The sequence below is a fragment of the Acanthopagrus latus genome, chromosome 8, assembly GCF_904848185.1.
Source record: "Acanthopagrus latus isolate v.2019 chromosome 8, fAcaLat1.1, whole genome shotgun sequence".
NCBI classification, from domain to species: domain Eukaryota; kingdom Metazoa; phylum Chordata; class Actinopteri; order Spariformes; family Sparidae; genus Acanthopagrus; species Acanthopagrus latus.
The window spans coordinates 13842435-13866774 of record NC_051046.1 but is presented as its reverse complement, the minus strand read 5'-3'; the positions used below and the strand labels follow the sequence as shown (position 1 = coordinate 13866774).

At 42.0% G+C, this 24340-nt stretch overlaps 2 protein-coding genes across 2 annotated transcripts in view; one reads left to right on the top strand and one right to left on the bottom strand.

Moving 5' to 3' along the window:
* The window catches only part of LOC119024680 (cyclin-dependent kinase 17-like), a 36207-nt gene extending 24338 nt beyond the window's left edge, over positions 1-11869 (top strand). The window contains exons 5-17 of the mRNA XM_037107667.1: positions 1357-1482; positions 4409-4465; positions 4657-4771; positions 6012-6106; positions 6377-6439; positions 6848-6971; positions 7675-7795; positions 8272-8369; positions 8533-8638; positions 9049-9091; positions 9296-9386; positions 9558-9635; positions 10511-11869. Coding sequence (XP_036963562.1) covers positions 1357-1482; positions 4409-4465; positions 4657-4771; positions 6012-6106; positions 6377-6439; positions 6848-6971; positions 7675-7795; positions 8272-8369; positions 8533-8638; positions 9049-9091; positions 9296-9386; positions 9558-9635; positions 10511-10548 — 1155 coding nt within the window. The 3' untranslated portion in view covers positions 10549-11869. The remainder of the gene's footprint in view (positions 1-1356; positions 1483-4408; positions 4466-4656; positions 4772-6011; positions 6107-6376; positions 6440-6847; positions 6972-7674; positions 7796-8271; positions 8370-8532; positions 8639-9048; positions 9092-9295; positions 9387-9557; positions 9636-10510) is intronic.
* A 1693-nt stretch (positions 11870-13562) lies between these two features.
* LOC119024859 (ETS domain-containing protein Elk-3-like) lies at positions 13563-22412 on the bottom strand. Its single transcript, XM_037108036.1, has 5 exons — positions 22088-22412; positions 18259-18467; positions 17157-17951; positions 15282-15404; positions 13563-14338 (listed from the first exon to the last, which is right to left on the bottom strand). Exons 2-5 carry the CDS (start codon positions 18463-18465, stop codon positions 14240-14242), a joined length of 1224 nt encoding a protein of 407 aa, XP_036963931.1. The 5' UTR covers positions 18466-18467; positions 22088-22412; the 3' UTR covers positions 13563-14239.
* Between the last annotated feature and the right edge of the window lie 1928 nt (positions 22413-24340).

The following is a 24340-nucleotide window of genomic DNA, read 5'->3' as shown; positions in this document are numbered from 1 at the left end:
TCATCTTCTGAAATGTGAGGATTTTGTAGGATTGATTTTAGGCCGTCAGAAAGCGTCAGTGTTTGACGAGTTGGGAGTGAGACTCAAAAATAAATTTTTCCAATAAAATGATCCTTTTAAAGTTATTTGATTTATCACTAATCAGTTGGAAAAAAACAAAAAAACTGATAATCAGAAAAATGCTGAAAATCAAATCTGATAATATATATACATACTTTTACTTGTATTTTTGTATCTTGTAATATACCAACATAATATTTGACTTGAATTTGACTGAAATATGACTGTTGGGCACTTTATACAACACACTGTCTGCTCCCCATCTGTATACACAGAGGTATAAATTATGGATATCTATAAATCTGGTACTTTTGTTTGTTCATGAAAAAATAAAATAATGGTCATTAAAATTTTGTGTCCAAAACAAGTCTTTACACCAGCCGAGTCCATGTGGTTACATTCTACAACAGAGTAGCAGCTCTTCTACATGAGCCAGCAACACATCCGCATATCAAAACATTTATCAAACTTCCCTTCTCAAGCTGTAATAAAAACATCACTTCCTGCGAGACTGACTGTTTAAATATTTCAGCTAAAGGCCACCACAAAGACAAAAAGCTGAATCATTGTCCCGCCTGGAATAAAAGGTCGAAGGGTCGGTTAACCCATCCACAAGTTAGTCACCTCCAGTTAGACAATTATCAATGAGCGTGTTGTTGAAATGTGGAAAGTTCAAAGTTACATATTATTGGTTGGTTGGTTGGTTGATTGGTTGGGTGGAGCGACGGGGTGTTACGAAGTGACCAGTGTTACCTCAGAGGGAGTGGAAGTAGATTGAAAGCAGCTCGATCTAGAGAGAGAGAGAGAGAGAGGAGGGGGGACGGATTAACAGTAATCTAACAAATAGAGGAAGTGCATTATGGGAAGAATCCAGACGTTGTTTTGAGAGTGTGTTTTATTTTATATAACGAGTCATTAGCGTCATGCTTTAGTACTTTGGTGCTCTGGGAAAGACTTTACCCCGAACTCTTAAAGGGCTCCACAGGCAGCCTTCATTATGTACACAAGTGTGCTACACAGAACTGTGTAGATGCATGCTGCCACACGTGTTTTCATACACACATCAACACACACTGCCCTCTCTGTTGACCAGTGAGCCCTGAAGCTGGCTGCGTCTTACAAATTCTCTTTGTGTACTTTGGGTTTCTGCCATGTTGTTGTCAATCATTGGTATTTATTCGGAGTTTACGCTGTTTACTGAGGGTTTACCCTGTTTCTTCAGGGTTTTACACCGTGTTGAGACTGTTTTTAAATTGACTGCTCTTGTTGTTTTCATCTGTTTGTGTGTGCGCGCAGGACCTAAACAAACGTTTGTCCCTGCCAGCCGACATCCGGATACCTGACGGTTACCTGGAGAAGCTGCAGCTGAGCAGCCCGCCCTTCGACCAGCCGCTGAGCCGGCGCTCTCGCAGAGCATCACTGGTGAGACTTAAGGGGAAAAGGCGGAGAGAGGAAGAGACTGTGATGATAAGACAGTGGAGGACAATTAGAAATGTCCTTTTGTTATCTTGATACTGTGTCAGCAATTTACCTGCTGAAGACAATGATTCCCAGCTAGCTCCAGTATTATAGATGCTCAATAGTGTGTCTTACTGCTAGTAGACTGTGGTAATAGGCCTGACAGTGGATAGATTTGTATGGAAACCCATTTCTGCTACTTAAAGATAAAAGAATAAGATGAAAACTTAAATTCCCATGGTGAAAATTTGACATCATCTCATAATTTTGACTTTCTAATTGACTTCTTCTTATAATTCTAATGTTTTTTTTTTCTCATAATTTCAACTTTTATTTTCATCATTTTGACATACATTTAGATTGGTATTGATAGAGACAGAGAGATTGATAGATAGATCAAGGCTGCTTCTTTGGTCATTTTCTTTAAATGGCTGTTTGGATGCACGACCAAACAAAATGCACATGTATATATTAGTCTTATGACATATGAAAGGGGTCAGAGAATTTTAATGTCTTTCAGCTTATTGTTTTGTTTTATAGCCACGGGCTGCACTTTCATCTGTATTGTTTTCAGCCCCCAGCAGGCTGCCGTTTTCAGTTTTTAAGCTGTATTTAACCCACTGCACACCACCTGTATGCTACCTGCTCGGCAGCAAACAGCAGGTAGACAAAGTTAGTGACCAGCTGGTGAGCACGGGAAAACACTCGAGTCTTTAACTTCTAAAGAGACGGATATCTTTATTGTTATTGGAAACCGAGAACAAAGCTGACAGTAAAAACTGGACTTAGATTCTAAAAGTGGACACAAATGCTGAATTAGCTATTAGCGGTTCATGTTAAAAATGTACCCATAGTTGTACAGACAACTATCACTGGATTATAATGATCTGAAGAGACCTTGAAAACATGGTGATTGCAGAAAGCAGTGCTGTTTTTGTCTTTGATTTCTAAGCAGATTTATGGAAATGTAGTCATGATGGAAAGTACAAGTCCCACTGAGTCATGTCGGTGTGTTGCCCGGTTTACAGTGGAACAGTCTTCCCGTCATTACACACCTGGCACACACCTGCACCTCTTCGCTCATGTAGTATCTTTATCACACTCGTGCCTGTTTTTAGTAAGTTTATTAAATACCTGACAAATCCAGAAACGTCATCATTAGCCACAATGGTCTAATACTCCAGTGTAATTAAATAGAGAGCTACCTTAATATAAACTCGTCAAATCAACTATCCTCCTCTAATCCAGCAATTTTCAGCCAAACCCCGGAGATAATAGCCTGTAATAACTGTCAGATGAGTTTAGAGAGAAACAAAATTCCCCGAAATGTTAAAAAAAATACCTTAAGTGCTCATACCTCCAAACTGTGCTTATGTAAATGTGCAGTACTCGCTTCCCACATGTGAGAGTGAGCGGCACTAAATTTGAGAAGCAACGGTGGAGGTGAATTGTGCAGAAATTATAGAAATAGAAGGAGCAAGGCGGTCAGAGAGCAGCAGCGGCATATAAAGATAGCTGTGAGAGTTATGTTTTATTTAAAGGCAGCAAGAATCAGATGTGAGAGGACGAGAGCTCACACCTTGCCTCTTAGACTTGCCTCTCGTCTAATCTCATCCTCTCAGCCTGTTGTCATGCGTTTACATTACACCTCAGTATTCACTTCGTCAGCAGCCTCAATAATTGGCTTTTGGTTTTACACTGAATGTGCATCTGTCAAAGGCAGAACAGAGGGAAAGCATAAACGTTGTGCCCCACCCAGTCTGCTGTATTTGCATACACACTCCCCCTGCCGAGTTGTTTGGATAGCACTGAACATCTTTGCTCAATACGTGTTTGGCCTGTTGAAAATCTTTGAGCTACTCAGACCTCGGCACTGGTCTCAGTGCTGGACAGAGGGTCAGTTTGAAGTCTGCTGAAGCTTCTTTCAGTGTTTAAGCTTTCCTCAAGACCTCAGACTCACTTCTTTTAAAATCTCCCTTTCATAACCTGTATTGGATCTTAGTTAATAGTTTGTATGTGAAAATATAATCTCTCAAGCATTTCATTTCTAATTTTCAGTTTCAACAGCACATCAGAGCTCCAGCTATTGATCATTTTCTTTAGTTGGGATTCATCTCTTAAATGTCAGGGTAGCTTTGCAATTCTCAATTCAGCAATTATTTGTTTGGTGAAAAAATGATGTGAAAAATGTCAGTCAGTGTCTCCCAAAGCACAAGATGATATCCTCAAATACCTGTTTTTGTCCAAAACCAACATATATTTACTCTATTATACATAGAGCTGCAATGATTAATCACTTAGTTATCGACTATTGAATTAATCATCAACTGTGTGATCATCTATTTATCAGTTTTAAGTCATTTTCAAAGAAAAAAATTAAAAATAAATGTGATTTTATTTTTGTTTCACTACTCTTCTTTGAAAGTAAACTGAATATCTTAGGGTTATGAACAAAACTGGGAGCGGGAGGGCACTTTGGGCAACACGTATAGACATTTTTCACCATTTTCTTACATTATATAAACCAAACAACAAATGGATTAATTGAAGAACCAGCAAAATACCACTACTTTATCTTATATTAGTATAAGATAGTTGCAAATGAACAGTTTGAGCTCAAAGCTTTTCAGTTTGTTGTTTATTAAACAGGCTTTACAGATAAAGTTCGCCCTCCCCTCCCTATAAACAAACACATTGCAGAAGCCAAAAGCCAGCGGTCCTTTGTCACAACAGATTATTGCTGATGTTGGTTGGGGGCGTGTGACCTCCTTACATCCCCTCTCTGTTGCCGCAAGGCCGTCATAAGGATTTGTCGTAGTGTCTGTAAGCTTGTCAGTGCTAATAAAGACGCCACCCTCATTAATGTTGCTTGTCCTTTTCTCTCCTCCAGTCAGAAATTGGATTTGGGAAGCTGGAGACCTACATAAAACTGGACAAACTCGGGGAGGTACGTCAGAGTGTGTGTGTTCAGAGTTGACCTCGACTTTCTCACAGGTGCTAAAGTTCTCATCATGAGTTACGTAACACACACCGACCCAGTTTATAGTTTACTTTTAACCCTCGACAGCCTGACTCTCCCACATCAGTCCAGCTTCTGAACTTCTCCTCACCTCTGTCCCTCTCCTCCTGCTCCTCCAGGGCACATACGCAACTGTTTTCAAAGGGAGGAGTAAGCTTACGGACAACCTTGTGGCGCTGAAGGAGATCAGGCTAGAGCACGAGGAGGGGGCGCCATGCACGGCTATCAGAGAAGGTATGAAAGTGCAATGATGCTCCATGAACCACATACTTCCCAACAACTGCATCCACTGAGATTCAAGCTTCACTTAGGTTACCAGACTGACACACTAACAGACACACTATGACAGAAAACAATAAAAAGCACTCTGACAAAAAAGACAAAACAACAATATAACAGAAACATTACAGACAAGACAATAATGTTTTATCTGAGAAGCCATACAGACTTACTCCTTCTCTCCTCTCTACCTACCTTGAAAAGATGTCCATGGTGATGTTGATTCGCTTTTCCACAGCACTTCTCTCTAATATGATATTAAAAATATACATATGATGCTGCTACAGTGAGCAGTCCCCTTGATTGAGACGTCCGCCTGGCAGGCTCTGCTGCCCCTTCCTTCTGCCATGTAATACACTGTTATACTGTGCAGTCTGGATTTCAAACAAAGTTAAAAACAAGGACAATTCTGGCAGCCCCAGCTGGGAACAGGCCACCGAAAGACTGTCCCAGGAAAAACAGGGACATGTAGTTAATAGTAATGGACTGAAGGTATTACTGCATGCAGTGACGGGAGGGAATATCTCGCAGCCAATTTGTCATGTTGCTGAAGCTCAACTGTAAACTGTGTTTTAGCACAAAAAGCCATTGTGAAAGAAACTGTGGCAGGTAAAAAATGTTCCATTTACTGCTGTAATTGCTGAACTAAAAAGGCTACTTTGCTTCGATACATGATATTGCTCAGTTTATCAACAAGTAAAAAAAAAAAGCCTGTGTTTTCCTCAGAAACTGGAACAAAGTTTTGGCGAGAATTCAATCCTACTTACTAGATAAATCTGGGTCAGTCAGTAAAACACTTGACGAAATGTTTGAACTCAGGTGCTCAGACAGTAAATAAGTTTCCCAAAGGGCATGAAGCTACAGGCTGCTAACCACCAGGGGAAATGTATTGTGTAAAGCAAGTGAAACTATCAGACCAGCTACAGGAAAGAACCGAGACCTGCAAAGTTTTATGAAGAGAAAAATGTTATCAGTATGGTATCTTGTGCTTTCTGTGTCCTTGTGTTTTGTTTATCTTTGAAAACTGTCTTTTGACTTGATAAGGTAAATCTATAAAGCTTTCTTGGGATTCCAGCTTTTGAAATAAACCCCACTGGGCCTGGATAAGTGTTGAACCTGAAGACCTCAGCGTCAACGAAAAGAATGAAATCACATCCACACTGCTACAGCTGTGTCCTCTTTCTTTTTCTTCCAGTGTCGTTACTTAAGGACCTGAAACATGCCAACATTGTGACGCTGCACGACATCGTCCACACAGACAAGTCGCTCACACTTGTCTTCGAGTACCTGGTGAGACCAACAAAACCTCTGCCCTCACGTCCCGCATGACTCATGTGTTGTTCTGTGCACAGATGCTAAAATGAAATGTATTTTACATTATGATTATTCATGAGCTTCTGCGGAGCCGGGGAGGATTATTCAGGAGCAACTGTTGCAGGTGGTGTGCCTGTGGTGTGCCTGTAGCCTTTCTACTCTTCTGACAATACCTCTCTCTCTCTCTCTCTCTCTCTCTCTCTCTCTCTCTCTCTCTCTCTCCCTCTCTCTCTCTTTCTCATCTAGGACAAAGACCTCAAGCAGTACATGGACGACTGCGGGAACATCCTGAGCATGCAGAATGTCAAGGTGAGCCACTGCAGGCTGCCTGCTGGCTCGGCCAACTTCATCAACTGTCACAGCTTTGCGGTTGGCTGTGTCAACACTAGAAATGCTGTTAGTGTGCCCTCTGGTGGTGGAGTCTAGACAGTGTGGGGGGAGAGTGAAATGTCTTCCCATAAGCTTACAAAACTGAGCAAGCTGTGCATGTTCGAGTGCATGTTGTAGAAATTTAGAAATGTAGAAACTTAAAATACTTAAACTTCATATTGAAATTGCTTTGGCTGTTTGGCATATTGTTTCTATAAACAATCTTCTAAATAATCTAGTTTGAGTAAACTGTTTGTAATGTAACAACAGTTTGTCTTATATATAAAATATATATATATATTTTAAAAATATTATGAGGTTGCTGATTAAAAATATCTCTGTCTCCAGATTTTCCTGTACCAGATCCTGCGAGGTTTAGCGTACTGTCACAGGCGGAAAGTTCTCCACAGAGACCTGAAGCCGCAGAATCTGCTCATCAACGACAGAGGAGAACTCAAACTGGCTGACTTTGGTAAAAACAAAAACACTGACTCAACTTAGTTATTTATCATTACAAGAGTTCATGACCGAAATTAAAGGATGAATTCACCCGAAGATCTAAATGTAATATTTATTTACTGACCCCCATGCTGATAGAATGTCTGGTGGAGTTTCGTAGCTTCCCAGCAAAACAACAACAACAAGTCTCCAGAAGCCCCAAGATCCCAAACCGACTTAAGAAAGATAATATTTAAACTATTTTTAAAAAAATAATCTTCACTGTGGTCACTAAGCTAAAAGCGTTAGCATGTACCCAACCTGAACTGGCTGCATGAGCTCGATCTAGATTGAGGGGGTCATATTTTGCATACTTTAATTATGCAGGATGAGCTGCATGGAGCCATTCCATGTTTTTTTGGTGTTTTTAAAAAATGAATCTCCTTTAACTTCAGTCTCCAAACTATACTGCAAACCTTCTTCAAATTTTCCATCCGCATGGGGATGAGTTGATGATCACTGGAGTTTTTGCTTTTGGGTGACCTTGATCCTTTTAAGATGAAAAGTAACACCTTTTTTGACATTTCTTAAGCTCATTCATCTGTATTTTTCAGTACTGCATGATAAAATTGAGCCCTGATGAATATTTTGCAATTTGGAAATGAAAGCCATTGAAAGAGCTTCTTCCAAATGTGTCCATTGGATCTGTTACGATTTCTCATATTTCTGCTCCACAGGCCTGGCAAGGGCCAAATCTGTGCCCACTAAAACGTACTCTAACGAGGTGGTAACGCTTTGGTATCGGCCTCCTGACGTGCTGCTGGGCTCCTCCGAGTACTCCACGCAGATAGACATGTGGTGAGTGGGCCTCACTTGACAGGGGTTATTTCAACTGTTAGAAAACACTGAGTGGATGCCTGGCTACTCTCTCTTCACGTTCATATGAGTGAGCACAGTGGAGGTAAAGAGACGGATCAAGAATTCCTGTCATGAATTTCTTTAGTGATGCGTGATGAAATCACAGATGTTTGGAGCTTCTTTCAGTTAATTGACGCTCTTACGGTGAGCAGCAGAAAGGTGTCGTAATCCATAATAAAGACACTTTGATGTGGCACATGGCTGTTACTGAACAAGCTGTTTCAACTCTGAGGGGTTTCTCTTAAACTTTAAAAGTGCCCTGCTGCTTTCTTACACAAATTCCTGCCTCTTCCATTCATATTCCACTCGTTGGACTGATTGAAACCAGCTGCTTTAATCAGAGAGTTTGCTCCAAAAACTTTGTGATCTGTTGAGTTGGATTGCTGTTGAAGCTTCGGTCTGTGTCTTCCTGTCAGGGGTGTGGGCTGTATATTCTACGAGATGGCTGCCGGCAGGCCCCTGTTCCCTGGCTCCACCGTGGAGGACGAGCTGCACCTCATCTTCAGGCTGCTAGGTAAGTGCTGCCCCCTGCTGACAGGGAACCGCTTCGATCTTTTGAATATGATCCTTTAATCGCATTAACCCTGGCATGTAGCCCCCGTGGCAGCGTGAAAAACCCCTCCAGCTGCCGTGCTAAAGCCTGACTCTAACAGGGTCGATTGAATGTCCCTCCACAGGCACTCCCACAGAAGACAGCTGGCCTGGAATATCCTCCATCGACGAGTTCAAGTCCTACAAGTTCCCCAAGTACAAGGTCCAGCCGCTCATTAACCATGCACCCAGGTGAGACACGGAACATCTATTTTGTTCTACTTTTCATGTCAGAAATTATTATTAGCTTATTAGATATTTATATGGCAATTATATACCTTTACAGTTTCTTAACACTCGCCCCTCACCTCTCTTGTTAGCACTCTTATCATTGAAGACGGAAATGAGCAAAGTTTTGAGCTCAGACCCAGGTACAAGAGCTGCTGCTGCTGCTGCATGTGGAGCTTTTTAGATTTTAGAGAGTTAGACGTTAGAGTTATTGGTTTGTTTAGTTAGGAGTGTGTGCTCTGTGTCACTTCCTGTAAGGAAATCCTGTGGAATAGTTGACTCTGTTTCCTTCCTTACACTCGCCAGCATCTGTGCGTCACCCCTCCTCTACTGACCTCCCTCTCTCCTGCTCTCCCCCCCCCCACTCCCTTCAGGTTGGACACTGATGGCATCGACCTGCTGATGTCATTCCTAAAAGTAAGTCTCACTATATCTGCCAGGCATGAATGTGATGTTGAAAGCGTTGTGACAGATTTTGCAGCTATGTTCGGACTGTATTTTTGGAAAGAAGAGCATCATGGCTCGTCAACACGTTCACATTCAGTCACACTATGCTGACCGCTTTTTTTTTTAGTTGTTCTTCAATTACTTAGTGTTTCTTGTACTTCCCCTTGAATTCAGTACGAGTCGAAAAAAAGGATCGCTGCTGATGAAGCAATGAGACAGCCGTACTTCAGGAGCCTGGGGCCACGTGTGCACGCGCTGCCAGAGAGTGAGTAATGAAATGGCAACACAGTAATGCAGACTTGGCAGACTCCGCTAGGTACAACTTGAAGGATATTGCAGTGTACAGCGAGGATCAGTTACAGCCTCGTAACAAAGACACCATTCTCCTGGCACGATGTGATTTCTGTTGCACTGACTGACTCTTAATGTCTGGCAGACATATCCATATTCACACTGAAGGAGGTCCAGCTGCAGCGAGATCCCGGCTACCGGAACTCATCGTACCCCGAGTCAGGTGAGGAGTAATGCGAGAGTGATTTGCTCGTGTTTTCACTGTGAAGCAGAGGGTTTTTAAACTGTGGGGCGTGTCTCCCCTGGGGGCCGCAGAAGAGGGGACGGGGAGGGTGTGGAGCGAGGGAAGTGAGACAGAAATAATGCACGAGGTTAAAAATGACAGGTGTTTGACTATTAACTCAGATGTGTCATATGCATGTTTATCTTTGTAGTTTCAGTGTTTTATAACTGAATGCTTGAATAGAATTTTTGATTTTATTATACTCATTAAATTTTAGCACAGACATAACATTTTACAGTATTTATAATGTTTGGCTCAATAAAAAAAGTAGAGTATTAACTGAAGTATCAAAGCTGAACATATTTTTATATTCAGTGTGATGTAACACTTGTCATGGATTTATTTTTCTCTGTCCATCACAAAGAACAATGACGATCAAAACGACAATGTGATTTTCCTCTACCCTTGTTGAAACAGAGACAGTCACTAATTTTTTGGATGGGACAATATGGTGATATCAGATTTTGATCATTGCCCAAGCCTACTCACGATATGTGTCCAACCCATAAGAGTTGTCACCCTAAACGTCAGAGCTTGCCTGAGAGTCACGTGTTTTAGTTTCCAAGTCATCCAGTGAAAGCTCACAGGAACTGCTATCAGATAATTCCACGTACTTTTAATGGTGCCAGTTTGCCAAAATGTGAATAAATGCGGTCCAAAAACAGGACTCAAGTTGTAGCCCACAGTGTAACTCACTGAACTCGTGGCTATTAGACTCTCAAAGCATTCCAAACCCGTCGCCCCACAGTGTCTGACTCTGAAATCCCCGCTGTAAAAAACAGAATAATTTATACTTTGTCTTTGTTTCCCCTCAGGCAACGGAAAGAGCAGAAGACAAAGCATGCTGTTTTAGATTCTCTGGACTGTATTTTTTTTTTTTATTATTATTTGGGAAGGATCTCCCAGCTGTACAGTCTCGCCGTTGGATCAGTAACCTGAGATGGATGTTGGCGTGGAGCATCATCATCTTCATCATCATCACTCCTCCCAGCTTACTTGGGAAACTTGTGTCCACAGTGCGATCGACCCCCCCCCCCCGTCGAGGTTTTTGGCCTGAACCTGGCCCAAAAGAGACATTTATATACTGTACATCTATATTTATTGAGAAGAGAATTTGCTGCTAAATACAACTACTGTCTAGAATTCTAACTGGCTCAGTCACTTTAATGAGTACATGCAATGTGTATAGATTTTTAATTTTTATTTTGAAGTGGTGGTGTTTTTAGTGATATTTTTTGTCATTATTTCCATTTTCATACATAGAAAGCTCCACCTCAAAGCTCCTCAGTGTGTGTGTGTGTGTGTGTGTGTGCGTGCGAGTGAGTGAGAGTGTGTGTGTTTGTGTGCGGGCAGACGAGCAGAGGGATGTTTCTGTAGCAACTCAAAAGTGTCTCTGTTGCCACGGTGCCGTTCTCAGCTGCACCCGTCATTTGTGACCATTCACTCTGAAGGTTTTTCGAGGCCAGCTTTGATAGAACTGATAATTTAATCCTAACCGGAGGATAATATGAGAGCAGTGCTGCCAAGCTCTGTGCAGAAAACATCACATTCTTGTCGGATGCTGGCGTATCATTCCAGGATGCTGCGGTCTCTGTCGTGACCAACGAACAAATGCAGTTTGAGGGGGGGGCGGGGAGGCAAAGCAGAATTATTGACAAGGGCATTACGGGATTAGTTACGCCTCCGAAAATTCTTCAGAAGATGTTTTAGTAGAGTGAGCAAGCCTCTCATCATTTTCCACCTCTGTCTGACATGTAATCTCCTGCAGTCATTTTACAAAGCCGAGGTGAAAAGTGAGTGTTGAAAGCTGCCTTTGTGCGTTACAGATGTGTTCTCCTTTCTGCCATTCCCATCGCCATCAACTGTAAAAATGGATCCTTTTTTTTTTCCTGATTTGCCTCCATCGTGTTGCATGCCCGCTCTCTGTTGTATGAGGAAGCACACAGCCACTGAACTCCTAATTCAGGGAGCACTAGCTATAGTCCTGCCCCTAGTGAATACTGAGTCTATTTAACAGTGTTACAAAGAGATGTTTTGTATGATATTCTTTAACTTTATTTGTGGATAATTGTTATTGGTGTGGGATTTCGTTGCAGATGCCCCTCCCATATTTGAGCTTTTTTTTTTCCAGATTAAAGAAAATAAAATCTAAAGTTCAAACAGATGAAATCATACGACCTGGTTTTGTTTTGTTTTCACCTGGAAATCAGAACTTTTTCTAAGTTGGGGTCATGGAAAAAAATAAATGTTAAAACTGATGAATTCTTTCTAATCTTGATATTAGGGAGTGAAAAAGATATAGTGACGGATATACACACATATTTGCAATGAATAATTGAATGTGAAACACTTGCAACAAAAGTATATAATAGATAATATTTTACAGTTTAACAATACACTTTACTGTTTCAGTTCACTGAAACTCAGGGGAAATTTCATAATTATAAATCACCCCAAGCATAGATTTCTGCACCATGTTCCTTAAAACTAAAATGTTTGCATATATAAGCTGCCAATTTTGACCACACATCACTGATGTGGTAAATAAGACATATATATCTCGGTTAGATAAATCACACCATCATTTATATGTTCTTAAATGAGCTAATTCTTACTGCACATGTAACAGTTTATTTCGTAAGTCCATATTTGTACTGTTAAATCTAAGTTTTCTATCTGTGTGAAACCTAAAGGGACCGTTTTTCCAAGGAACATTAAAAGGGGAGAGGGAGGGTCATTACGTCACCAGAGCTTGCTTTGTGGTGTCAGCTGTATTGAAGTCTGTGGGAGGTGCATAGAGAAACCCAACATATGACTTCTGATTATGAAATACCTCTAGAAAATTAAAGACCACACTTCAGAGAGCAGGTTTACCACTCTTTTTTTTTTTTTTTTTGTTTATTTTTTATCTGCCGCTGTTTGTCCCTCAACTTTTGTTTGGGAAAGGCTCCTGTTCGCAGTGTAATTGAAGTCTCTTCAGCTATGTTTGCTTTGGTTTTAGTGTTTCTCCATGCATCTCCCATTAACTTCAATACAGCTGACACAAAGAAAGATTCACTGACTTAATGACACTTCCCTCTTTTTTAGGTTCCTCGATCAGGTTCAGGAAATTTGCGACTTGCAGTTTGTAGTGGTTTGGTTCGTTGCACATTAGATGACGTCATCTTTTTCCTGGACACGAGATTTATCGTAGTTCCTCAAATCAAAGCAAATTATTTCACAATTTCAAACATTTCTGAACTAATTCCTGACAGCAATTCAACCAAACTGGAAAAATCAACATTTCCATTAGTGCAGGCTGTCTTTTTGTCTTTTTCGTCAATCGAGCAGCGCTCCGTAATCTGACTCACATCAAACCGCTCGCTGATGGAAATGAATTGTGATTGCACTTTCTGAATACGTCAGATCGTATCGCAATCCATTTTGCAATCATCTGCCCAAACATGTTTTAGCTGGGACTATTAGCTCATGGTGTGCGTCACTGTTTTCCAGTGCTACTAGTTGATGTCAGAAATAATTTCCAGGAAGTTTGAAATTGTTTAATACTACATGCATTGAGCTACTTAAAAAAACATTAGTAAAATTCATGACAGGAACTGTAAGGGCCCAGGTGTAATGACCACTGTTCAGTTTACTGTCACAGAGTAAAGAAACCACAACATATTCACATTTGACAAGCTGGACAAAAAAAGCTGGACAAAAAAAAAAAGTGAAGTGAAAGTTCAGTGAAGTGAAAAAACTGAAATCAATTAATTGATTATCAAAATTGCTGGCTATTAGTTTGAAAGAGCTGCAACGAGAAACCAAATAGCTGTTAATAATTGTTAATTTTATTTTAGAGGCTTTAAAATATTTAATTCAAAGTCACTCTGTTCAAGCATTCAATGCTTTGTTTATTGAAAATGACAAAAAACATTCTTCACAATACAAAATTATACAGAATACAAACTGTATACCAAGTCCAGTATAAAAAAAAGAACATTACAAGTGTTACAAAGGTTTTTCATTGATTTGAAATCTCGTCTTCATTAAAAGATTTTAGGGGAAAAAAGGGGTAACAAGGCACAGCCGGTACTATCTGAGAAGCATAGTGCATACAATACATACAATACCATACAAGTGAAATGACTGGTTTCACATTGTTGATGAACATTTAAGTAAAAGGACTTAAAAAAAAAGATTAAAAACAACCAAGCTCTCTGCGCAGAATGAGCTGCTGGCTAGTCTTCTGCAGCTACACGTCACTACTGTCCATCGTGGACAGGGTCATGTGGAAATGTGCTGTACTTTATCGCAAAGAGCCGAGACGTCTCACAGACATCGTGGCTGTATGGCTTTTACCAAGTGCTTTCAACCACTGGAATCTGAAGCAACGCAAGTGCAAAAAAGTGAGGTCACATACTGTCTCGTAGGACTTTTTTTCTGAAGCAAAATTTAACAGAGACCGCTGCTGCAGATGATGATGATGATAATGATGAGAAACCTTCGAGAAGAGATGGATGAAGATGGGTTTTTTTTTTTTTTTTTTTTTCACAGACCCTGGATCAGGATTTGTGGGTGGTGGGGGACAGGAGCAGAGAGGAGGGTGTTCCTTCCAGGTTTGGCAGTGGGACAGGCATGTGTCCGTTGATTAGGCTGGGGAACTGTGGAGGAAGAGAAAGGGGCTGAGCGTTAGTGGGGAGGGGACGGAGGCTCTCTGAAAGCTGCTTTCCGGTGAGGAACTGCAGCATTGTCACTGCGCTGGTTTCCTGTTTTTTTATTCATTGTGCTTCTTCCTTTTCGTCTCTGTCCCCTCTACCTCAACAACAGAAGGAGAAGTCAACATTATTTGTGCACAGAGAATCCGGTATGGTGTGTGTGTGCGCTTGTTGAGGGGGTGTGGTGTGTGTGTGTGTGTGTGTGTGTGTGTGTGTGTGTGTGTGTGTGCGTGCGTGTATGTGTGTGTGTGTTTCACAAATGAGGAGCAGCTCTCAAACCAGTCCACCCTGTTCAAACCGCCTCCCCTGGGCTCAAACAGGAAGTATTCACAGGATTTCCTCTCCCTCTCACGAGTGCTGAAACAGGACACCTCTGCTGGACCTGCTTACTGAGTCTCGACTAGTTTCACAACCGTTGCTGTCTGCTATTTTTGCAGACTTCAAAAAAACCTTGTTTTTAAGTTGTTCCATATCTTTCCGTCAAGTAAACATACACAAATCTAGAGAATGAAGACTAGTTTTGCTTACACTGGCAATGAATGATAAGACGTAATAAAAAGGGGATGTTATTGTACATTGTAGTCGTATTGGTTATAAAAAAATAAATGACTCCACGTAAGTTTAGGCTATAAAACTGGAGCCTATCCTTTTATTACTTGTTGTAAATGTTTTAGAATGGACTCGTCTTAATCTTTCCCGTCTTTTGAACAACAGCTGGTAAGAACGGGGGATTTTGCAGCAGAGTAGATTTCACCTGTGCTGCTTCACAACTTCCTCCTTGGCACCAAACACCACCAGTAAACAATAATCCTTTGAGTTCTCATCACGGCTATTTTTGGCCCTCTCTCTTCCTCAATCGAATGTGTCTCCACCTGTATGTGCTTCTTACCTGGAATAGGGAGCTGTGGCCCTGCAGCCGGGCGGGGCTGAGCGGGGCGACGGGGCTCAAGCTGCTCCAGAAGTGGATGCCTGACAACAGCGGACTGTGAGCCAGCAGCAAACCAGAGGGAGTCTGTGATGGGAGGGGGGAGACAGAGAGGGGAGGGAAGATTCGTGTAAATACGAGAAATGAGTGAAGACAACATTTTTTTAAAAGAAAAACACTGGTTGGAGAGCGTTGCTCGGAGGGCTTCGGTAATGCGAAACATGCTGAAATGAAATGGTAAATGGACGTGTATTGGCGTTTGGAAAAACAAACTGATGGAGCAGGAAGGAAGTCTGTGGTTTCTCCCCCAGAATACAGGGGTGACGTGGGGAGGAGAGGAGGAGGTGGACAGTGGGGGTTGTTGTTGATTGGGGGGAGAGAGGTGGTGGGGGGGGTCCTCAAGCACTTGGAACGCCGACTAGAGAGAAAACATATGAAATCAATTTCTGCCTCTCTCTCCCCCCTGGTCTTCTCCCCCCCTCCCCCCTACTTTCCCCTGTGTCACCTCAGAGAAGTGAGCCAGTGTTGCGGAGAGGGACCCAGCCCCGCTCCCATTATTAATGGAATTATTGGAGCATATGGCATCACTTAGGGCCTCTTCCCCCCTCTCATACGTTGGACTTGCAGAAGATTTCTGTAAATCGCTCGTTTCCCTCTGATCTCACTTTTTGCGCCCTCATAAACAGACGGTGTGAGCGTGGTATTAATGCCTTTCTCCATGCATGTAGAAGTCTCTCATGTGGCATGAGTGATTTTTCTTTGTAACGGCTCCAATGTCAACACATTATTAACTGAAATAGATTATGAAATAGCAGCTGATGCTTTCAGCAGAGCCTCTGGAGTTGTGGCAAAGATCAAAACAAACCAAAAACGTCATGGCTGGACGAATCTGGTTCTAAATTTCACGCAGAAAACGCTGTCGGTCGCATAGCAGTCATTTCATTTGAGACTGGACGACCAAAAGAGGTTTTGAATCCACTACTGGATTCACCACAGTTTACATTTTACACGCACTTTTATTTCTCAAACTTTAATTTAGACATATTTCTCGAAGCTCTGTTATTTGCAGCACGTAAACATTTGGGCAGTAATTTTGGCTTTAACCCCACAGAAATGTTTACCGAAGTTGTTTCAAAAGTTTTATCCAAAACCAAACACAGACAATGACTCATTAGTCTAAATTTGCTCAAAAATGTTCAAACAGATATACAACTGCTTTGTGACATGAACCTTTTCATACGTTGTCTGTTTCTTGAGGATATGTTGGCTCAAGTGACTACTGAAATAAATGTGGCGGTAGTCTTTCCACCGACACATGCCAGGCTGTGTCAGATGTCTCTCGCCGCTTTAGGGGCACTGACATCATACTCTGGATGGATCCCATCATCTCCCCCTGGCCAACCAGGCCGCCACACACAGGGGACAGAAACAGATAGCATCACAGCATTATTCTCTGTCTGAGATTTGATTATTTTTCGGGCGCAGCGTATTTCAGCTGTGGCTGGCACAGAGTTACATGATCTCTGCTGTACCTTAAATTACAGCAGGCAGAAAAAAAAGAGGACTTGGAAAAATGTGTCATAGGGCGGCAGTTGAGGTGTGTAAACATGTCCTGACTGGATAGAGATGAAACAGGTTTGAGAGCTGCCTCCGGTTCTGCAGAATATTAAGTGACATATATCACATTCAAATGTAGACCTGGCATGCTGAATGGGTCACCAGTCCTGCAAAGTGCCAACGATCGTAATCTAAAGCTTCTAAACTGCCTGCTCATGTGTCTCTTAAGAGGCAGGAAACCCGGTTGAACACACAAGCGATCACCTGGTTGAATCATCTCACCTGTGCTGTGAAGAAGGCAGGAGTGAGGGAGCCAGACGGCAGTGCCGGACTGTTGAGGGCGATGGAGCCGATGTCACTCCCTGCGAGCAGCAGGGACGGGGCGGAGATCTCCAGAGCTTTGGGCTTTTTGCTTTTTGGTGGGAGTCCATCTCCTTGGTTACTACTGCTACAACAAGTAGTAGTGCTACGTCTGCCACTACTGCTGCTGCTGCTCCTCTCTGGAGGCTGCAGGGCTCGCTCCCTGTGCCCAGAGGAGAGGTTGAGGGGCTGAGCGCTCTGGTCAGAGTCCTCCTCCTCCTCCTCCTTGACCGCAGGGCTCCAGCTTCGGCCGGACTGAGAGGGCTGAGTGTGGGGAGAGGACGGGGAGTGGAGTTTGGATAACCTGGGGGAGATGAAGGACTCGGGTTTGACAGAAGGAGGGGAGCTCCTGTCACCGGGGTTTGCGCCAAAGCGGATGACGGTGCGCGGCTCCCCCTGGTGCTCCCGCAGGGCACGGAGCAGCTCGGGCTGGTTCTGCAGGGAGCTGATGCTGAAAGACGAGTAGAGACCTGAGCGGAGGTAGTCGTTCCGACACTGCTGCGCTCCCAGCGCTGCCAGGGTCCTCCTCTGGGCCTCCTCCTCACCTTCCTCTTCCTCCTCTTCCTCTACCTCCAGCTCAGAGGCCTCTCCTTCCTGGAGGGGAAACCGTCCAGAAGCCAGGCCCATCTCCACCGCCTGGGGGTCCATCTTCAGGATCTCAGGGAAGGACACAAACTTATAGACAAACTTCTGGCCTATCACCTTCTTGATGATGTTCTGTGAAACAGACAAATTCCATTAATGATGAGGAAAATTACTCACGAAAATAATAAAACACACGTCGTTTATTTTGCGGATGATTACAAATACTATACTGAGTGTGTGTGTGCTACGTCACAGGCGGATGTGTACTGTGCATCTGATGAGAAAGAGGAAGTGGAAGTGGCTATCGGGGGAGATTGTGGGTTTAGAGAGAGGCACAACTATGAATCTGTTGTGGTACTTTCAGCAACAGGGACTGAAGACTAGTTGGGTGTTACACAGAGGCAGCTCCTGCACATTAGCCACAGTCAGTTTAAATCACCTTGTCATAGTAGTAGCGCAGGGCTCTGCTCAGCTTGTCGTAGTTCATGTTGGTCTTGTTCTTGCGCAGCCCCCACAGCTTCGCCACTTCCTCCGATTTGAGGAGCTTGAACTCTCCGTCCGTGGACGTCCAGCATATCAGGTGCTTGTGACTCTGGTCCAGCAGCAGCTGCAGCAGGAACTGCCACAGAGTGATGGCACTGTCCATACCTGCAGCGAGGGAGGGAGGAGGGGGAGAAGATTTTGCCCACGTTGGTTATTTTTAACATTATCACATGGTGATCATGTCTCATATCTTCTTCCTGCGGACTTTTTCTCCGCTCAGTCGTCAGCTGACAGAGAAAAAAGTACTAAAACTACCTCCTCCTATGCTACCTGCCAGATGCCACAATGACAGAATAAGCACAAACTCAAACCTCAGAAGGAAACAAGCTGGGTAGCTCCTTGCACCCTGCTGAGCTCATCACTTTGTAGATTTTACACCTGTGTAAACTAATTGTTGTTCAAAAAAAACAAAAAAACATACACCTTATGCATTTAAGGAGACCTTAACAGAAACAGCTGATGTTTCATCTTAATTAAAAGCCCCTTTTCCTGATTTCTGTCTTGCCAGTGTTCTTTTCCGCATACAGACTAAATTAGGTTACTGTCTGAAGGGGGAACGGCCTGTTTGAGCTGTAACATGTGCTGTAAGGACGAGTGGACCAGTGATGAATAGAACAGTGTGTGTTAAGAGAGTGTAGTGTAATGTAGCAGCAGCAGCAGAGGAGAAAAAAAATATAAGGAGGAACAACAGCTCAAGCCAGAAATATGCTGCGGTTCAACCTGGCCCTCTCTCCACAGGAAGTATGACGGGCCCAGGGTGGGTTATTCCTTTAATAGAGGAATGTGCAGCCTCGAAGCTCCTGTCTGCCTGCTAGGAGCTCATATATTAATAGTGTGTGTGAGTGTGTGTGTGTGTGTGTGTGTTTGTGCGTGTCTATTACCGCAGACAGTAACACCTGAGTATTGCTGAAAGGATTCAATGATTAGTCAAATGACAGATGATAAACTGGCAAAAATTTAGACAACTGATTAATTATGGAAAAATGTCAAATGTGAGAATTTGCTTGTGTTTGTTTGTTTGTTCCTAGCTGGCCACGAACATCGCTGTGATTACCAGACGACCGATATGGCTTTTTTCAGGGCCAACAGAGACTCTTAGAAATTAAAGAGAAACCCATAAAAAAGTCATGGCATCTTCCAGATGTCTCGAAGCAGCGTTATTCGAAGCTGAACCCTGACATTGCTCATGAGGTAAGTTTACCAAAACTAAACATCTGCTATTAAAATATCAACATCCACATGTTATCTGTTCCAATGTTCGAGACTGATGTCGAGCCAACATTAGGGCTTTGATTGGTCCAATTTTTATTTCAAATTCAAATTCAGATTCTGTCCAGCTTCCTTCTCATGTTAAACTGACGACTGGAGCCAGCTGGGTTTTCAACAGGATTACACAAAAACTACTGAAGGTGTTTCCACGTGGAGGATTGGTCTTGGTCCAGAATAGATCCAATAAACTTGCAGGTGCAGACTTACATAAATGGATGGATCAAGGAATTTGTTCCTACTTTCTTGCTTTTGTGAGATAAGGCTTATTAAGGTGGCTGGTATCTATGAGCAATAACATTTTGATGTGGACCTAATAAAATCTAGCAGATTTTAAAAAGGTTTTATTTGATACTGGATAAGGCTTGATTGATTTGGATTGATTGTTGGGCCTTGGCAGAGGTACGAACTCTACTAAGTGCCATTCTAGCTGTAAGCTGAATATGTTAAGAGTTTTAGACTTCTGATCCGTCAAGCGAGCGATTTGAAGATATGAGAACATCCGTTGGGGTCTGAGAAATGGTGACTGATTATATTTTAGCAGACAATTTAGAGTTTTATGAGAAAAAACCCCCAAAGATTTTAATCAATAATGAAATCTGAATTAGTTGCAGACCTACATCAAATAGAGTTGGCATTAATAGTGAAGAATTAGTTTCATAGTTTATCTGTAGCCTAAGATTATGACACATTTACTATCATAAATTAAAATCTAGCGTGGTGGTTTTCAAGCCGGAAGTTGGAACAAAGATCGACCGCTTTGATTAATTGCAATTCAGTGAGGCTAGTTCGTTCATTGATTGACCACTAAGAGTTTTATATCCTCAAACCTAAAAGTATAAAACTGATCAGAAGCGATTCGCTACAACACAATCCTGTCAGCTAAGGTCTGTGCTCTAAACATCTATCCTCAGGGTCACTGACATAAAAAAGTTTGCAAACCCCTAGTTTAGACAGATTTGAATTATTCATCCAGAGGTCTCCTTTGGCTGCTTTTGTTAAAATAAACAAGGTCATGAAGAAACAATTTTCAAAGTAAAGCATCGATCATGTGTGGTTTCTGATTGATCTGACTGACTCATCTTGTAGTCTTCTCTGCCTGATGTGAGGACGGATTAAAACAAAAACAGTTTGGGCCTTTCAACAGTCTCTGTCCAGAGAAGAGAGGCAGAGGGAGGGAGCGCTGAACTCATTTCCGACACTTGCCATCCCCTGAGTTTTCTATCTGCCATGTGAAACTACAAACCTGTCAAAGTCCGGACTTCCTCCTATTCTACTTCCAAGGACAAATAGCGAAGAGAGGGGATCCCACAGCAGGGGAGCATTTCCCTAGTCCTGCCATACTTCCCACAAAAATCCCAAAGGGAGAGGGGTCAAAAGATCGGATCATTGTCCCCTTTCCACAGCTCCACCCTTTAACCCACTCTGAACCCAGACTTTGGTTTTTGGCTTTAAAACACTTTGAAGCAAAAAGTGAAGCCTGCCAATGACACCAGCCGCTGAGCTGACAGGGCTACAATTAGGGCCAGTGTGACTTATAAACATTCACCTTTGCGAGATGCTGCATATAGCACAGAGGAAATTTTGAAAGCATAGAGCTGCTACTGTGGGTCAGAAAACACCTCAGAGGGAGATGTTAAATATCATAAAGTGATAATAACATCACTGCAGCTGTATCACCACCACACAGAGATAAAAAATAATAACCCAGCAATATGGCCCCACAATGAGATAACTACAGCCTGTGTGAAACATTGTACAACTCTTTCTAGGAACATTACAGGAGCATTGTGGTGGTTTTTTTGGTCGGCGATCAGGAGTCCCTGCTGCGGATGCTCGCACCGAGAAGTCTCGCTGTGCGCACAAAGCCATCCAGTGTGTTGGCTGGACGGAAACTCCTAATGAGATTAGATGGTGTGTGTGCAGACATTACTTAGCCATGACTAAATCTGCTCTCTTCCTGTTCGCAGACGGTGGAAAAACCAGCAAAGAGTGGCCACCGCAAGAAAAGCATCTCTAAACAGCTACAAGTTTTGCTTTTTGTACATCTTTTGTTTGCATCTTTGTTTTGTTTTGTTTTGTTTCTAAAAAGGAGGACACAGTTTGTTTGTTTTTTTTGTTTGTTTTTTTTTTAGGTATCCGGGACTTGAAGTTGCAGTAACATCGGTCTGGATCACTCTTCTGCCCCACTGACTCATTTTCAAGATGTTGCTCGGACCGGAAGACGATTATGTCCGTGTCTAAATGTTTAACTACTCCTGCTTTAAAAATAAATGAATAAACGTAATAAACACGCTCGATCCAAAGAGTTCAACAGACGGGGCGAAAACTTTACAGCAAAAACGATCCGTCCAGAGACTACAGACTAATCGTGCCTTTATTTTCTCCCGCACGAAGCCACCAGTGAGACCAACAAAGCGCTGCTCATACATACAAACACGTCAGGTTGTCGTTCTTACCTGCGATCTCTCTCTCTCTCTCTCGGTCTTTTTCCCTCCGTGAAACTTTACGGTGAAGCTGGTGGGATTCCTTGTTTTTCCATGCTTACTTCTGGTCTACACAGTTGTGCTGGACTGAAATAGGATCCTGGGCTTTTTCTCTTTCTGAGCAGGAAGTTGGAGCAGGCAGACACAGAGCCGGCTCACTTCCTCTCCCCGACGATTCCCCAGGCAGTTTGCCGTCTGTGTAAACACACTTTTCCTCCCCTCCTCTTCTCCTCTGCCTGCCTGCCCGCTGACGGCCAGCAGTACTGAGGCCTACTCTGTGTCGGCACACATGTGGTGGTAGAGACTCCTACAGACCGTAAACTGACATCATCAGTACCGCAGCCCTACTGTGACGCCTTCACGTACGGCTCGTTACTTCGGTCACTCACACTCGCAGACACAAAAAGTCATGTGATTATGTTATTTTAATGAGGTTTGTGCTACGTAACATTGAATGTGTCTGAATAGGTGTCATGGTATAGGGGACACTTCATCTTCTTTACTATCTGATAAACAAATGCAGTGTTTCAGATGTCCGACAGTCAGACTTGAGTAAAAGTAAAGTCATGTCATGTTGAAATATTAGTTTGGTGAACATGAAAGTCGCCAATACAAATAGAACTTGAGTAAAAGTCCTAAAGTATCTAATAAATGTATTCCAGCATCAAAAGTTCTCATAAAAGTAAATATTCAGCATTTTTCTGACAATCAGAATCAGTGTTGTTTGATGATCAAATACTTTTAAAATGAACTACTTTGGCCCTAATGCAGCATGTAAATCAAGATTCAAGATTTCTTTAATGTCATTATACCTAGATACAATAAAAAAAGGAAAAAGGAAAACTCTGCCACTGACATGGAAGTCTGAAGTAGCAGAAAGTGAAGTGCAAGTACCTTCAAATTGTATTATAAATATAAGACCCAACTCACACTGCAGAACAAGAGATTGACAAATAGGTAAGAAAACAGAGAAGTTACCAAATACACTGAAAAAATTACAAATGAAAGAATTGTAATACATTAGTTACAACTATATCCCATATGCAGTATAAACTACTAAACCTATGTATGACTATGTGTATGAATTGTGAAAATATGTGCAAAAATGAGTACAATTGCACAACTCTGAAGTCCTTACAGTGCTTTGTCATACTGTAACACTCGAACATCAATTCTATGTATGTGTATATTATATCTAATATATTATTAGTAATATTCTCAGTTTTCATGTGCATTTATTCTTTTATTTTGTGTTTTTTTATGTCCTAAATTATAGTGTGAAAAATTGTAAATTGATACATTTAAGGAAAAAGGCACATTCAGGAACTTATTTTTAGAGCGCAACCACTATATTTGGCTTTACTAACAACAGATGTATCAATGTCAACGTATACACTGTCCAATATGCGCCCATACTACACTTGTAGTATGTTGTTTACTGTTTCAGTGCAATTATGCAAAATATCTTTCTACGCAAGTGTTTGTTAACAACATTTGAGGGGTCAATAAAAATCATATTTGTATTTAATTTGTATATCGATGTCAGAACTTTGTACTCCCTGATATCAGTATCGACATCTGCCCGAGTATCTGTATCTGTTGGGCTCCACTGCTTTTATTTTGTTGAGGTATTTTGACTATTTCGTCAAAATGAACAAATGTTGGTCATAAACCTATTTAAACGACATGTTAAACAAAGACAGAATAAACCACTTTTACCTTCAGTCATTGTGTGTCTATGTAATACCCTCTTGTCAGAAGCACCATGACTGACACACCAAAAGACTTTATTAATCCTGAATTGAATTCTAACAAAAGGATGGTTGGATTTATATTCTAAGTTAATTCTAAGTGGTGTTTCTGCCTTGATTTGATTTTAGGAATAGAAAAAACAATAGCTAAGATCATCAGCTGGAATGAACTAGTGATGTAAATGCAAATACATGTTACATACACAGTACTCGGCTAAGACCACTCGGTCTAAAAGGACATCAAAGATGTCTATATGTAAGCATGTCTCATGTTTTCTTGGGGAAATAACAATATCTATTGTGCAACATTTAAGATAGAACAGATTTTTGACCTCATTTGTTTCTCAGTTTGTTAAATCAGTGCATGGCCTCTCAGTAGGCCAGAGGTAATGTTACCCTGAGGATCTGATGAAATACACTCAGCTAGTTTGTTTTAGGACCTGTGTACCTGTGCAGGTCAAGCAGTTCATGTAGG